This window comes from Pelophylax lessonae, assembly GCF_965119305.1.
Source record: "Pelophylax lessonae genome assembly, chromosome: 1".
NCBI lineage: Eukaryota > Metazoa > Chordata > Amphibia > Anura > Ranidae > Pelophylax > Pelophylax lessonae.
The window spans coordinates 817,715,578-817,727,269 of NC_138768.1; the positions used below are offsets into that span (position 1 = coordinate 817,715,578).

The following is an 11,692-nucleotide window of genomic DNA, read 5'->3' on the forward strand; positions in this document are numbered from 1 at the left end:
CAAATTTTCTCAGGCCGCATTTAAAATACAGTGCCTTGCGAAAGTATTCAGCCCCCTTGAACTTTGCAACCTTTTGCCACATTTCAGGCTTCAAACATAAAGAAATAAAACTGTAATTTTTTGTGAAGAATCACCAACAAGTGGGACACCATCATGAAGTGGAATGAAATTTATTGGATATTTCAAACATTTTTAACAAATAAAAAACTGAAAAATTGGGCGTGCAAAATTATTCAGCCCCCTTAAGTTAATACTTTGTAGCGCCACCTTTTGCTGCGATTACAGCTGTAAGTCGCTTGGGGTATGTCTCTATCAGTTTTGCACATCGAGAGACTGAAATTTTTGCCCATTCCTCCTTGAAAAACAGCTCGAGCTCAGTGAGGTTGGATGGAGAGCGTTTGTGAATAGCAGTTTTCAGTTCTTTCCACAGATTCTCGATTGGATTCAGGTCTGAACTTTGACTTGGCCATTCTAACACCTGGATATGTTTATTTGTGAACCATTCCATTGTAGATTTTGCTTTATGTTTTGGATCATTGTCTTGTTGGAAGACAAATCTCCGTCCCAGTCTCAGGTCTTTTGCAGACTCCATCAGGTTTTCTTCCAGAATGGTCCTGTATTTGGCTCCATCCATCTTCCCATCAATTTTAACCATGTTCCCTGTCCCTGCTGAAGAAAAGCAGGCCCAAACTATGATGCTGCCACCACCATGTTTGACAGTGGGGATGGTGTGTTCAGGGTGATGAGCTGTGTTGCTTTTACGCCAAACATAACGTTTTGCATTGTTGCCAAAAAGTTCGATTTTGGTTTCATCTGACCAGAGCACCTTCTTCCACATGTTTGGTGTGTCTACCAGGTGGCTTGTGGCAAACTTTAAATGACACTTTTTATGGATATCTTTAAGAAATGGCTTTCTTCTTGCCACTCTTCCATAAAGGCCAGATTTGTGCAGTATACGACTGATTGTTGTCCTATGGACAGAGTCTCCCACCTCAGCTGTAGATCTCTGCAGTTCATCCAGAGTGATCATGGACCTCTTGGCTGCATCTCTGATCAGTCTTCTCCTTGTATGAGCTGAAAGTTTAGAGGGACGGCCAGGTCTTCATAGATTTGCAGTGGTCTGATACTCCTTCCATTTCAATATTATCACTTGCACAGTGCTCCTTGGGATGTTTAAAGCTTGGGAAATCTTTTTGTATCCAAATCCGGCTTTAAACTTCTCCACAACAGTATCTCGGACCTGCCTGGTGTGTTCCTTGTTCTTCATGATGCTCTCTGCACTTTAAACGGACCTCTGAGACTATCACAGTGCAGGTGCATTTATACGGAGACTTGATTACACACAGGTGGATTCTATTTATCATCATTAGTCATTTAGGTCAACATTGGATCATTCAGAGATCCTCACTGAACTGCTGGAGAGAGTTTGCTGCACTGAAAGTAAAGGGGCTGAATCATTTTGCACGCCTAATTTTTCAGTTTTTTATTTGTTAAAAAAGTTTGAAATATCCAATAAATTTCGTTCCACTTCATGATTGTGTCCCACTTGTTGATTCTTCACAAAAAATTACAGTTTTATATCTTTATGTTTGAAGCCTGAAATGTGGCAAAAGGTCGCAAAGTTCAAGGGGGCGAATACTTTCGCAAGGCACTGTATATACTATAGTTTAGGTATATAAGTAATAAAACGCCGCCGCGCTTTTCCCGTGCCGCCCCCCCCCCCCCCTCCTTGCACCAATTTAACACAGAGGATGATGAAATGAAATGGAATCAGTATATAGAGGTTTACTTCTTCTGAGAGATATTAAAGAAACACTCTAACCATCATGACCACTTCAGTGATTTGAAGTGGTCATGGTGGTAGGAGTCAGAACCACTGCACATGCTGGGATATTTACAGTTATGTGCTGGGGGCTAGGTGCCCCCCTAGAACATATGACTTAGGCAGCCAGAAAATGTCATGTCCCTATTTATACATGTATGAACAAGGACATGACATATTATGACAACACGACTAGTTATTAAAAAAAATATTGCAACAATTTACACATGCTAATGCACATACCTTTTCTACTTATTTTGCAGACTGCTGGCGGGTACCGCTGGTGCGGTTACTGCTGGCAACTACTGCTCACAGCTACTTCTGGTGGGTAATGCTGGCGGTCACTGCCGGCGGCTACTGCTGGCAGTTACTGCTGCCGGTTACTGCTGGTGGGTAATGCTGGCGGTTACTGCTGATGGGTACTGCTGGTGGGTACTGCTGGCAGTTACTGCTGACGGTTACTGCTGGTGGGTAATGCTGGCGATTACTGCTGGTGAGTACTGCTGGTGGGTACTGCACGCAGTTACTGCTGGTGGTTACTGCTGACGGTTACTGCTGGTGGGTAATGCTGGCGGTTACTGCTGGTGGGTAGTGCTGTCGGATACTGCTGGCAGTTACTGCTGACGGTTACTGCTGGTGGGTAATGCTGGCGATTACTGCTGGTGAGTACTGCTGGTGGGTAGTGCTGGCAGTTACTCCTGGTGGGTACTGCTGGCGGTCACTGCTGGTGGTTACTGCTGGGGGGTAATGCTGGCGGTTACTGCTGGTGGGTAATGCTGGCGGTTACTGCTGGGGATTACTTTCCACCTTGCCGGAAATTATGCGATCGGAAGTGATGCCGCTAGAGATTAACCACAATGCATTTTGCCGTTATTGCGTTTTCAGGAAGTTCAAAAAATAAAGTTTTAAAAAAATGCCACTAAACTCAACTGCCTCTAAACGAATATAAACGACTGAGTGTACATGGACAGATAAGATAACACAGAGGAGAGTTCAGGGGCTGCTGAAAAAAAACACCCAACTACTCCCAAACGTCCGTTTATCAGCAACAGTGTACATGAGGACTAAGAATGAGTGTGGAAACATTTTTAAGACTAGTTATGTTTAGGCTGGAATTTCTCTTTTTTAACAACTTGTGGACTGCCCCATGCACATTCAGGCCCCGTTCACACAGGGGCGATCCGACTTCGGGGGGCGACCTCCGAGGTCGCGGTGCGAGCAGCACGCCGCGACCTCGGAGCGGCCGCCACGGACTTCATAACATTGAAGTCTATGGCGGTCGCCTCCGGGTCGCCCCAAAGAAGCTCCGGACCCTTTTTCTAAGTCGGAGTGACTTGTGTCGCTCCTATTAGAACGGGTCCGCAACTTCCCTATGGAAGGCGACCTACGGCGACCTGTGAGGCGGCCAGGTCGCCTCACAGGTCGCCTTAGTGTGAACGGGGACTTAAGGCAACGGGGAGTGCCCACTCTGCACCGGATCATATACATCCGGCATCTTTAGGTAGAGGGCGCCCTCCCGCCCCCATCTGTGCTGTGATTACCTACAGCACAAGTCGGTTAGCAGGTCCCAGCCAATGATTTATGACTGGGACCAGCTAATCGGCTTAGAGAATCACCGTACAGAGCCCTGTGTTTACCAACATTACAGAGTTCTGTTCAAAGCAGGGAGAATAAATAATCAGCCACTTCTACTAGTAAAAGCAGCACATATTGCACACATTACACAGTGTTAGGCAAACAGTTAACCCTTTTATTGCCCCTAGATGTTAACCACTTCCTAGCCAGTGTCATTAGTACAGTGACAGTGTGTAGATTATTAGCACTGATCACTGTATTAGTGTCACTGGTGATGTCAGTGGCAGTTATTTCCCATCCAGTGTCAGTTAGTAGTAGATTGTCCGCCGAACTATCACGGTCCCACTAGTAAGTCGTTGATCACTGCTATTACTAATAAAATTACATAAAAAAAAGGAAATAAAAATCCCAATATAAATACCTTGATGTGTAGAAGCTATAACTTTCACACAAACCAATCAATATACACTTATTGGGATTTTTCTACAAAAGACATGTAGCAGAATTCATTTTGGCCTAAATTGATGAAGAAATTAGATTTTTTTTTATATAACAGAAAGCAAAAATGTTTTTTTTTTCCGAAAATGCTGGTCTTTTTTCGTCCATATAATAAAAAATAAAAAAACAGTGCTGATCAAATACCACTAAAAGAAAGTTCTATTGGTGTAAATTATATACATTTTATTTGTAGTGTTGCATGACCAAGCAACTGCCAGTTAAAGTAGTACAGTGCTAAATAGCTAAATAGCTAAAAGGAGTTGTAAAGTCAGGAAGGTTTTTTTTATGTTAATGCTTTCTATGCATTTGGATAACAAGCCTTCTGTGTGTAGGAGCCTTCCCAGCACCCCCTAATACTTACCTGATCCCATCTCTATCCAGCAATGTCTACGAGTCCCTCGGCCGTCTGGGACTCTCCTTTCTGATTGGCTGAGGCACAGCAGTGGCAACATTAGCTCCCACCATGTATAATTTTATTGAACATTGCAAATTTGAAAATCAAAAAAATGTCTTTGTTTTAGGTACATTAGCATATTAAAGCATATATAGGATTTAATGCACAAGTTTACATATACTTTATAGTGGAAAATAAAAATAGTAAACATAATGTAACAAACATGACATCAATCATATCTACTTAGTAAGATTTTCAGACTACCTACAAATGTCATTGTAAATAACAAACATGTCATACTTACCTGGTCTGTGTAATGGTTTTGTACTGAGAAGCCCCAATCCTCCTCTTCTGGGTTTACTGGAGCTCCTGGTTCCATCTCCCCCACTGCTGAGTGCCTCCATAGCAAACCGCTTGCTATGGGGACACTCATGCGGACTTGACTTCGAGCTGGGCTGTGTGCAGGCCCAGACTAGCCATAGGGCACACCGGGCACTTGCCGGGTGGGTCAGGGCTGCCGAGCCGCATGTCCTGGGGGGGGGGGGGGGGGGAGCAAGGCAGCTGGGCTGCTCCTTGAGACTGCACCAGTCACTCGGCCTCCCTGTGGCTGGCTGGCTGCCAATTTAGCTCGGCCATCGATCCGGAGGACGGAAACTACAGGTCAGGTGTACTGTGACCATGAAGAGGGAGGGGATCTGGAGGAGACACCAGACAGGAGGGAAAGTAAATGCAGCTTCCCATGTGGGTGCCTGGATAGAAGGACCGTCTGCATATGCAGTAGAAGAATCAATCTCTCCTTTTTTCCCCTGCTGTCCCTGAAAGCCTTCTTCTTCTCTCCCTCCTGCAGGCCTTCAGAGGCTGCAGGAAAAAAATTGAGAGACTGATTCTTCTACTGTATATGGAGCTGGTCCTATCCTTCTACTGCCCCCCCCCCATGCTCTCCGGCTCCCCCCATTGCTCCCACCCACAGTGCTCTCCCCACCACTGTGCTCAAAGGCCCCTCCTGTGCTCTCAGGCTCCCCTCACTGCTCTCCAGCTCCCAACTGCTCTCCAGTCCTCTAGTGCTCTCTGCCCCCCCTGCTTTTAGGCCCCCGTGCTCTTAGGCCCCCTGTGCTTTTAGCTCCCCCTGTGCTTTCCACCTCTCATGTGCTCTTTGCCCCCCCATGTTCGCTGCCCCCCCAATGCTCTCTGCCCTCCCTCAGGGCTCTCCAGCCGCACCTAGTCCTTTCCGACCCCCCATTGCTCTCCAGCCCCCCAATGCTCCCCCCACTGTGCTCTCAGCCCCCCCTGTGCTCTCAGGCTCCCCCCACTGCTCTCTGGCCCCCAACTGCTATCCAGCCATCCACTGCTCTCCGAGCCCCCCATGCTCTCCAGCCCACCCAGTGCTCTCCAGCCCACAGTGCTCTCCCCCCTGTGCTCTCAGTCTCCCCCAGTGCTCTCTTCCCCCCCCCACTGTGCTCTCAGGCTCCCCCCCCACTGCTCTCCGGCCCCCAACTGCTCTCAAGCCTTCCAGTGCTTTCCGGCCCCCCCTAGTGCTCTCCAGGTCTCCCCTAGGGCTCTCCGGGCCCCCGTGCTCTTAGCTTCCCCTGTGCTCTCCAGCCCATCTGTGCTCTCCAGTACCCCTGTGCTCTCTACCTCTCCTGTGGTCTTATCCCCCCCATGTTCGCTGCCTCCCTCAGTGCTCTCTGCCCCCCCTTAGGGCTCTCCAGCCCCCCTCCAGTGCCCTCCGACCCCCCTAAGTGCTCTCCAGCCTCCATGCTCTCTAGCCCCCCCAGTGCTCTTAGGCCCCCCTATGCTCTCAGCCCTCCATGCTCTCTGACCCCCCCCCCCAGGGCTCTCCAGCCCCCTGTGCTCTCTGGCCCCTCTAGTGCTCTAGGCCCACCCTGTGCTCATAAGCCCCACCATGTTCTCTGCCCCCCCAAGTGCTCTCCAGCCCCCCTGTTCTCTCTGCCACCCCCCCAGTGCTCTCCAGCCCCCCCCTCAGTGCTCTCTACGACCCCCCTTATGCTTTCCAGCTCCCCAATGCTCTCTGCCCCCCCACTGCTCTCCAGCCCCCTGTGCTCTCTGGACCCCCTAGTTCTCTAGGCCCACCCTGTGCTTCTCAGCCCCTCATGTACTCCGCCCCCCTTGTGCTCTCCAGCTCCCCTGTGCTCTCCACCCCTTGGTGCTCTCCAGCACCTGCAGTGCTCTCTCTGACCCCTCTAGTGCTCTCCAGCCCCCCTGTACTCTCTGTCCCTGTGCTCTCCTGGCCCCCCTCCATTCAGACACGGAGCCGTGACCTGGCCACGCCCCTATCTCTCCTAATTGGCTGACTGACTTAGATTGACAGCAGCGGGAGCTAATCATGCTTCCCTCCTGTCTTAGCCAATAAGGAGGGGAGTCCTGGGCAGCGGAGCCTCTCCTGCAACATCACTGGATAGAGTGGGTTCAGGTAAGTATTAGGGGGGTCGAGGGGGGCTGCTGCACATAGAAGGTTTTTTTTTTTAATCTTAAGGCATAGAATGCATTAGGTTTAAAAAAAAAAAAGTCTACCTTTACAATCCCTTTAATGCTAAAAATGCATTAAAGAAAAAAAAAAACGTCTGCATTTACAATCACTTTAAAATAAAACTGTGGCGGTAATGACAGCATCATCATTATGCTTTTCAGCGCATACACTTGGACATTCAGGTTGGTGAACATCCTCTTGATTACTCAGCTGTGGATCCAAAGGACAAAGTGAAGGAAGTTTCCAAAGTGTTAGAAAACCTTCAAGGGGAAATGAACCATATCATGAAAGAACAGGAATATCAGCGGGTATGTTTATGCATGCAATGTCTGTAATGACTTTTTCCTTCAAATATAGCGTTTTACAAATAATTAAACTGGTAATAAACCCAAAACCAAATATTTACTACATGGGTGCTCAACATGTGGCCCTCCAGCTGTTGCGGAACTACAAGTTCCATTATGCCTCTGCCCTTGGAAGTCATGCTTGTAACTGTCAGCCTTGCAATGCCTCATGGGATTTGTAGTTTTGTAACAGCTGGAGGGCCACATGTTGAGCATTCATGATTTACTATATTGCAGCTTACCAATCATTAGATGTGGTGGCTGCATTGATTTCCTTTTTTAGGCTTTGTTTCCTCTGTTTTTCACCTGGTTGTGGCCAGTAACACACCTCCTGTATTATGTGCCCCCCACTCTGGATGAATAAGCACAGGGGGCTGCTTTGGACACCTGCATTGTCTATCTGAGGGGAGGCTAGTGTTAGATGTACTAGCAGATTTAGATATACTAACAAAACAAAGCCCTACTCCAGCAAACACTTTATAAGCAGTTACATTAGCATTTTTTTTTCCTTTTGGCATAAAGATTTTACATAAATAAATAAAAAGCTGATCATTGTAAGCACCCCCATCAGTGTTAAATTCTTTGTCTTAACCCTCTAACTGCTACATCTGCAGGACAACTTGTTCTGTTTTAAATACAGGCTTACTGGCTGGGTCACCAGGTGAAAATAAAGAAAAGAAAGCCTAAAAAAGAAAAGGAATACAGCTGCTACATCTAAGAATTGGTAAACTACAGTATAATAAATGTTTACTTTTGGACTTAAAGTGTTTCTAAACCCACAACTATAAAATCAGTCTGTATATGCAGTAAAGCATGCTAGTTATACTCACTGTGGAGCCTAAGGGGTTAATCCTCTGCATTGTGTATATAGGCTGTGTGATCTTGTCTCTCTGATCCTCCCCTTCTTCCACTGACACCAACCCATCTTGTGATGGAACAGAGCATTTGGAGTCAGGCTGCACATGCTCAGTTTGGTGTGTATTGCTAGAGAGTTTATTTTTATTTCTTGGGAGAGTACATGTGATCAGCACAGGGCCAATCAGCATTGTCCAGACAGAGGAGAATGAAAACCCCTCCTACAAGCTTTAAGCTGAGACTAATACAAATCACAAGACTGCTGTATACTGCTGATGAGAAAAGGTGTTTAGCTATTTATATGTACTAAATAATTGCATTTCTATGTTCTGTGTACTGTGGGAGACCAGATATAGTGAATGCAGGGTCCTGGAGTTTAGTAACATAATACTGCTTTAAAGGCTGATGCCAGTACATCCAAGATTTGGGACATTAATAGCTTGTGTATAATACTGTCTGTACTTTGAAATATCCCCATTGATTGAAGTGGTTCAGGAACAGCCCATAAATGTGTTCAGCTGGAGAGATTTCCTGTGGTCTGAACAGTGGTTTAATGGTTAGCATTTCTTTCTTGCGGCAATAGTTCAAATCCTGGTCAGGAGTCAGGACACCATTTATATGGAGTTTGCATGTTCTCCCTGTGCTTCTGTGGGTTTTACACGGACCCATGGTGGTAGGTTAATTGGCTTCTTACCAAAATGGTCCCAAAGTGCATGAGAGATAGGGATTTCAGATCGTGAGCTCTTGAGGGCAGGAACTCTTATGAACTGTATGTAAAGAACTGTGAAATATGTTGGCACTATATAAACCCCTATAGTAATATAAAAAAATGAAAATGCCTGCCTGGGTCCTCAGTATCGTTCTTTGGTTTCTGATTGGCTGTTGGCTGTCAGTCAGGACTCAGAAGTAAAGTACCCAGACTGGTACTGAATGAATGGACAGTTAACTAACTGCCCCAAAAAGTCTGTTGTCTACAACAGGATTCTCAACCAGGGTTCCATGGAACCCTGGGGCTCCTCCAGAGATTGCTAGGGGTTTCATGAGCAATGAGCAATTTCTGCCGCTCAGATAAATTCCTATTGACACCACTGATCTTTTTAGCTATCTGTAAGGGAGTAATTCTTCCCAATGACCACAAGTGTAAGGAGAATTCTTCCAACTGACTATCACATTAATGTATCATTAGTTGTAGATATAGTCGTTTTTATCAGGGGTTCCCCGAGACCAGAACATTATTCCATGGGTTCCTCTGTGCTGAATATTATGCTCTAAAGCAGCCTTTTTCAACCAGGGTGCCCTGGGTTGCCTTGAGGTTTCTTCAGGGGTGCCTTTTGCAAAATGCCTAAAAATTGCCCCAAAATTGTATACAAACTGGTGGGTTTATGAAACTTTACTTTTAGTTACACAAAGCCACAGGTTTTCACTGTGCATCATTACAACCACCTAGCTGTCAACCTCCTAACACCCAATGACATCATCAGTTGATAAGGAGGATGTCAGTTGCCTGCATATCATCCTTGTTTGACCCTCCCATGCCTCTCTCCATCAGCTTTGGGGTATCATTAGCTAAGTGATGGAGAAAAACCGAGGGAGAAGAAAAACACTGGGATACTAGTTTGCAATGGTGTATTTGCTTTGGAAGAATAAATCCCCTCTAATGTTGGGTGTCCTACATGTATTCAGGGCCGGATTAAGAGCATCATGGGCTTGGTGCTGAGGATTTTGAAGGGCCTTAAGGGCCGTGCCTTGGCATGCACCCAGAGGAGGAAGGGTGCAGCCATGCATGCCTAATTCAACATGGGATGCTGTCTCTGAAGCCCATAAACACATCCATGCATCGGCAACTGTCCCTACTTGTCCGGCCTTCGTGCTGTGTGGGGAGGTTCTGAGGGTGCTGCCTGGGGAAGCGAGAATAGAAGCCAGACTTCTGTGTTTACAAGTGACAGAAGAGCGGTAACAGTGAATATGGCCAACCCGGGGCCTATATAAAGGTAGGGGCCTGGAGCTGCATCTCCAATAGCCCCTACGTTAATCTGGCCCTGCATGTATTGAAGTTGCTGCATTATTTAAAACTATTAGAACAGTTTATACATTTTAGAATGGGGCATCTCAAGACTGTCCAGAATTTTAGAGGGTGCCTTCGAGATTGTCCATAATTTTAAAGGGTGCCTTGACTGAAAAAAGGTTGGAAAACACTGCTCTAAGTTGTTGTTTTTTCTTACTGTATTACTTGTTCCCTTTTCAGGAGCGAGAAGAATATTACAGACAGAAGAGTGAAGACATGAATAGCAATGTTTTATGGTGGGCTATTGTGCAAACCTTCATCCTCACCTCTGTTGGCATCTGGCAGATCAAACGCCTAAAAGATTTCCTCATTGCCAAGAAAGTTGTATAATATTTCAGCCAGGGAGAAATGTCTGCTTTTAAATTTTTTAGCCAGAGGAGCCTCCTCTTTGATCCACTGCTCTCCCCCTGCCCAAATCCTGGTTCTACTTTGTCACTATGAGTTTGTCACGCTCACTTGTCTAATGAATACCCTTACTGGCCACTTGGTTGGCCTTGCTAGGCAAGGCAATGATAAATGAGACAAATATCTATGGGAGGGGCTTAGGCAGGACTTTAACTTTTGAGATGGATAACTGGTTCAATTTAATTGAATCCCCCGAGGACCCTTTTTGGTTAATGCAAAATGTTTAAAAGTGTCCCCTCAACTCCTGCATGAAAACTATTTTGTGTTATTGTGGAATAATATAGGATACTTCCCTTTCATAAGAAAAAAATAAACTGTGAAAAAAAATAAAGTGTATGCAAATTATTATGTCATTTACATTTTTGTACATCTATTATAGTAAACATACTAGATCTATGGCCAATCCATAACAAAAAAGATAAAAGTCTCTAAAGAAAATAATTTATTTTTGTTCTCACTTGTAAGCCATTGTAAAGCCATGGAAGGACATTGTATTTAGGAAGTATGGGTTATACTGTCATCTACAGGAGGATGGATACTAGGCACAAAAAGACAGAGTCTAGCCCCTAGCCCCAGCCTTTTTCAACCAGGGTGCCTTCAAGTGTCCTCAGGGGTGCCTTGGCAAAATGCCTAAAAATTGTATACAAGCCAGAGGGTGGATCAAGCCTACCTATTAGTTACATAAAGCCACAGGTTTTCATTGTGCACCTTTAAAACCTTCTCGCCGCCAATGTCCTAACAACCAATTACATCATCGGTTGAGAAGAAGGACGCTGGACACCTGCACAGTATCCTTATTTGTCCCTCCCCTTATTTGTCACATTAGCTAAGTGAGGAAGAGAAACGGGGGAGAAGAGAAACATTGGAATACTAGTCAGTGCCAGTGTGCAAAGGTGTGTTTGCTTTGGAAGAATGAATCACCTCTAAAGTTGGGTGTCCTACTTGTGTGGATGTTGCTGTATTATGTAAAACGATGAGTTTGTTTTTTTCAATTTTAGAATGGGTCGCTGTGAGATTTTAAAGGGTGAATACAAAACAATTGCAGCGCTCAAAATTAATAAAGCATAGTGAAAGGTCCAATATAAAACATAGTGGCAATGCGAAACAGCCATAGAGATATTGAGACATGCCTGAGGTCCAGCCACCACTTTAATATCTGAGGTGGTGGCTCCTGATGTAAGTGACTAGATACAACTTTGCCTTTTCCATTTGGTTGGACCTCTTTCTATTGTTTTTATACTGTGAT

The 11,692-nt window shown here is 45.6% G+C and overlaps 1 protein-coding gene across 1 annotated transcript in view; it reads left to right on the forward strand.

The window, feature by feature from the left end:
* Window positions 1-10,745, forward strand: part of LOC309547671 (transmembrane emp24 domain-containing protein 11-like) — a gene marked incomplete at its 5' end in the record, with an annotated part of 45,614 nt that extends 34,869 nt beyond the window's left edge. The window contains 2 exons of the mRNA XM_082247572.1: window positions 6,939-7,085; window positions 10,222-10,745. Coding sequence (XP_082103698.1) covers window positions 6,939-7,085; window positions 10,222-10,371 — 297 coding nt within the window. The 3' untranslated portion in view covers window positions 10,372-10,745. The remainder of the gene's footprint in view (window positions 1-6,938; window positions 7,086-10,221) is intronic.
* Between the last annotated feature and the right edge of the window lie 947 nt (window positions 10,746-11,692).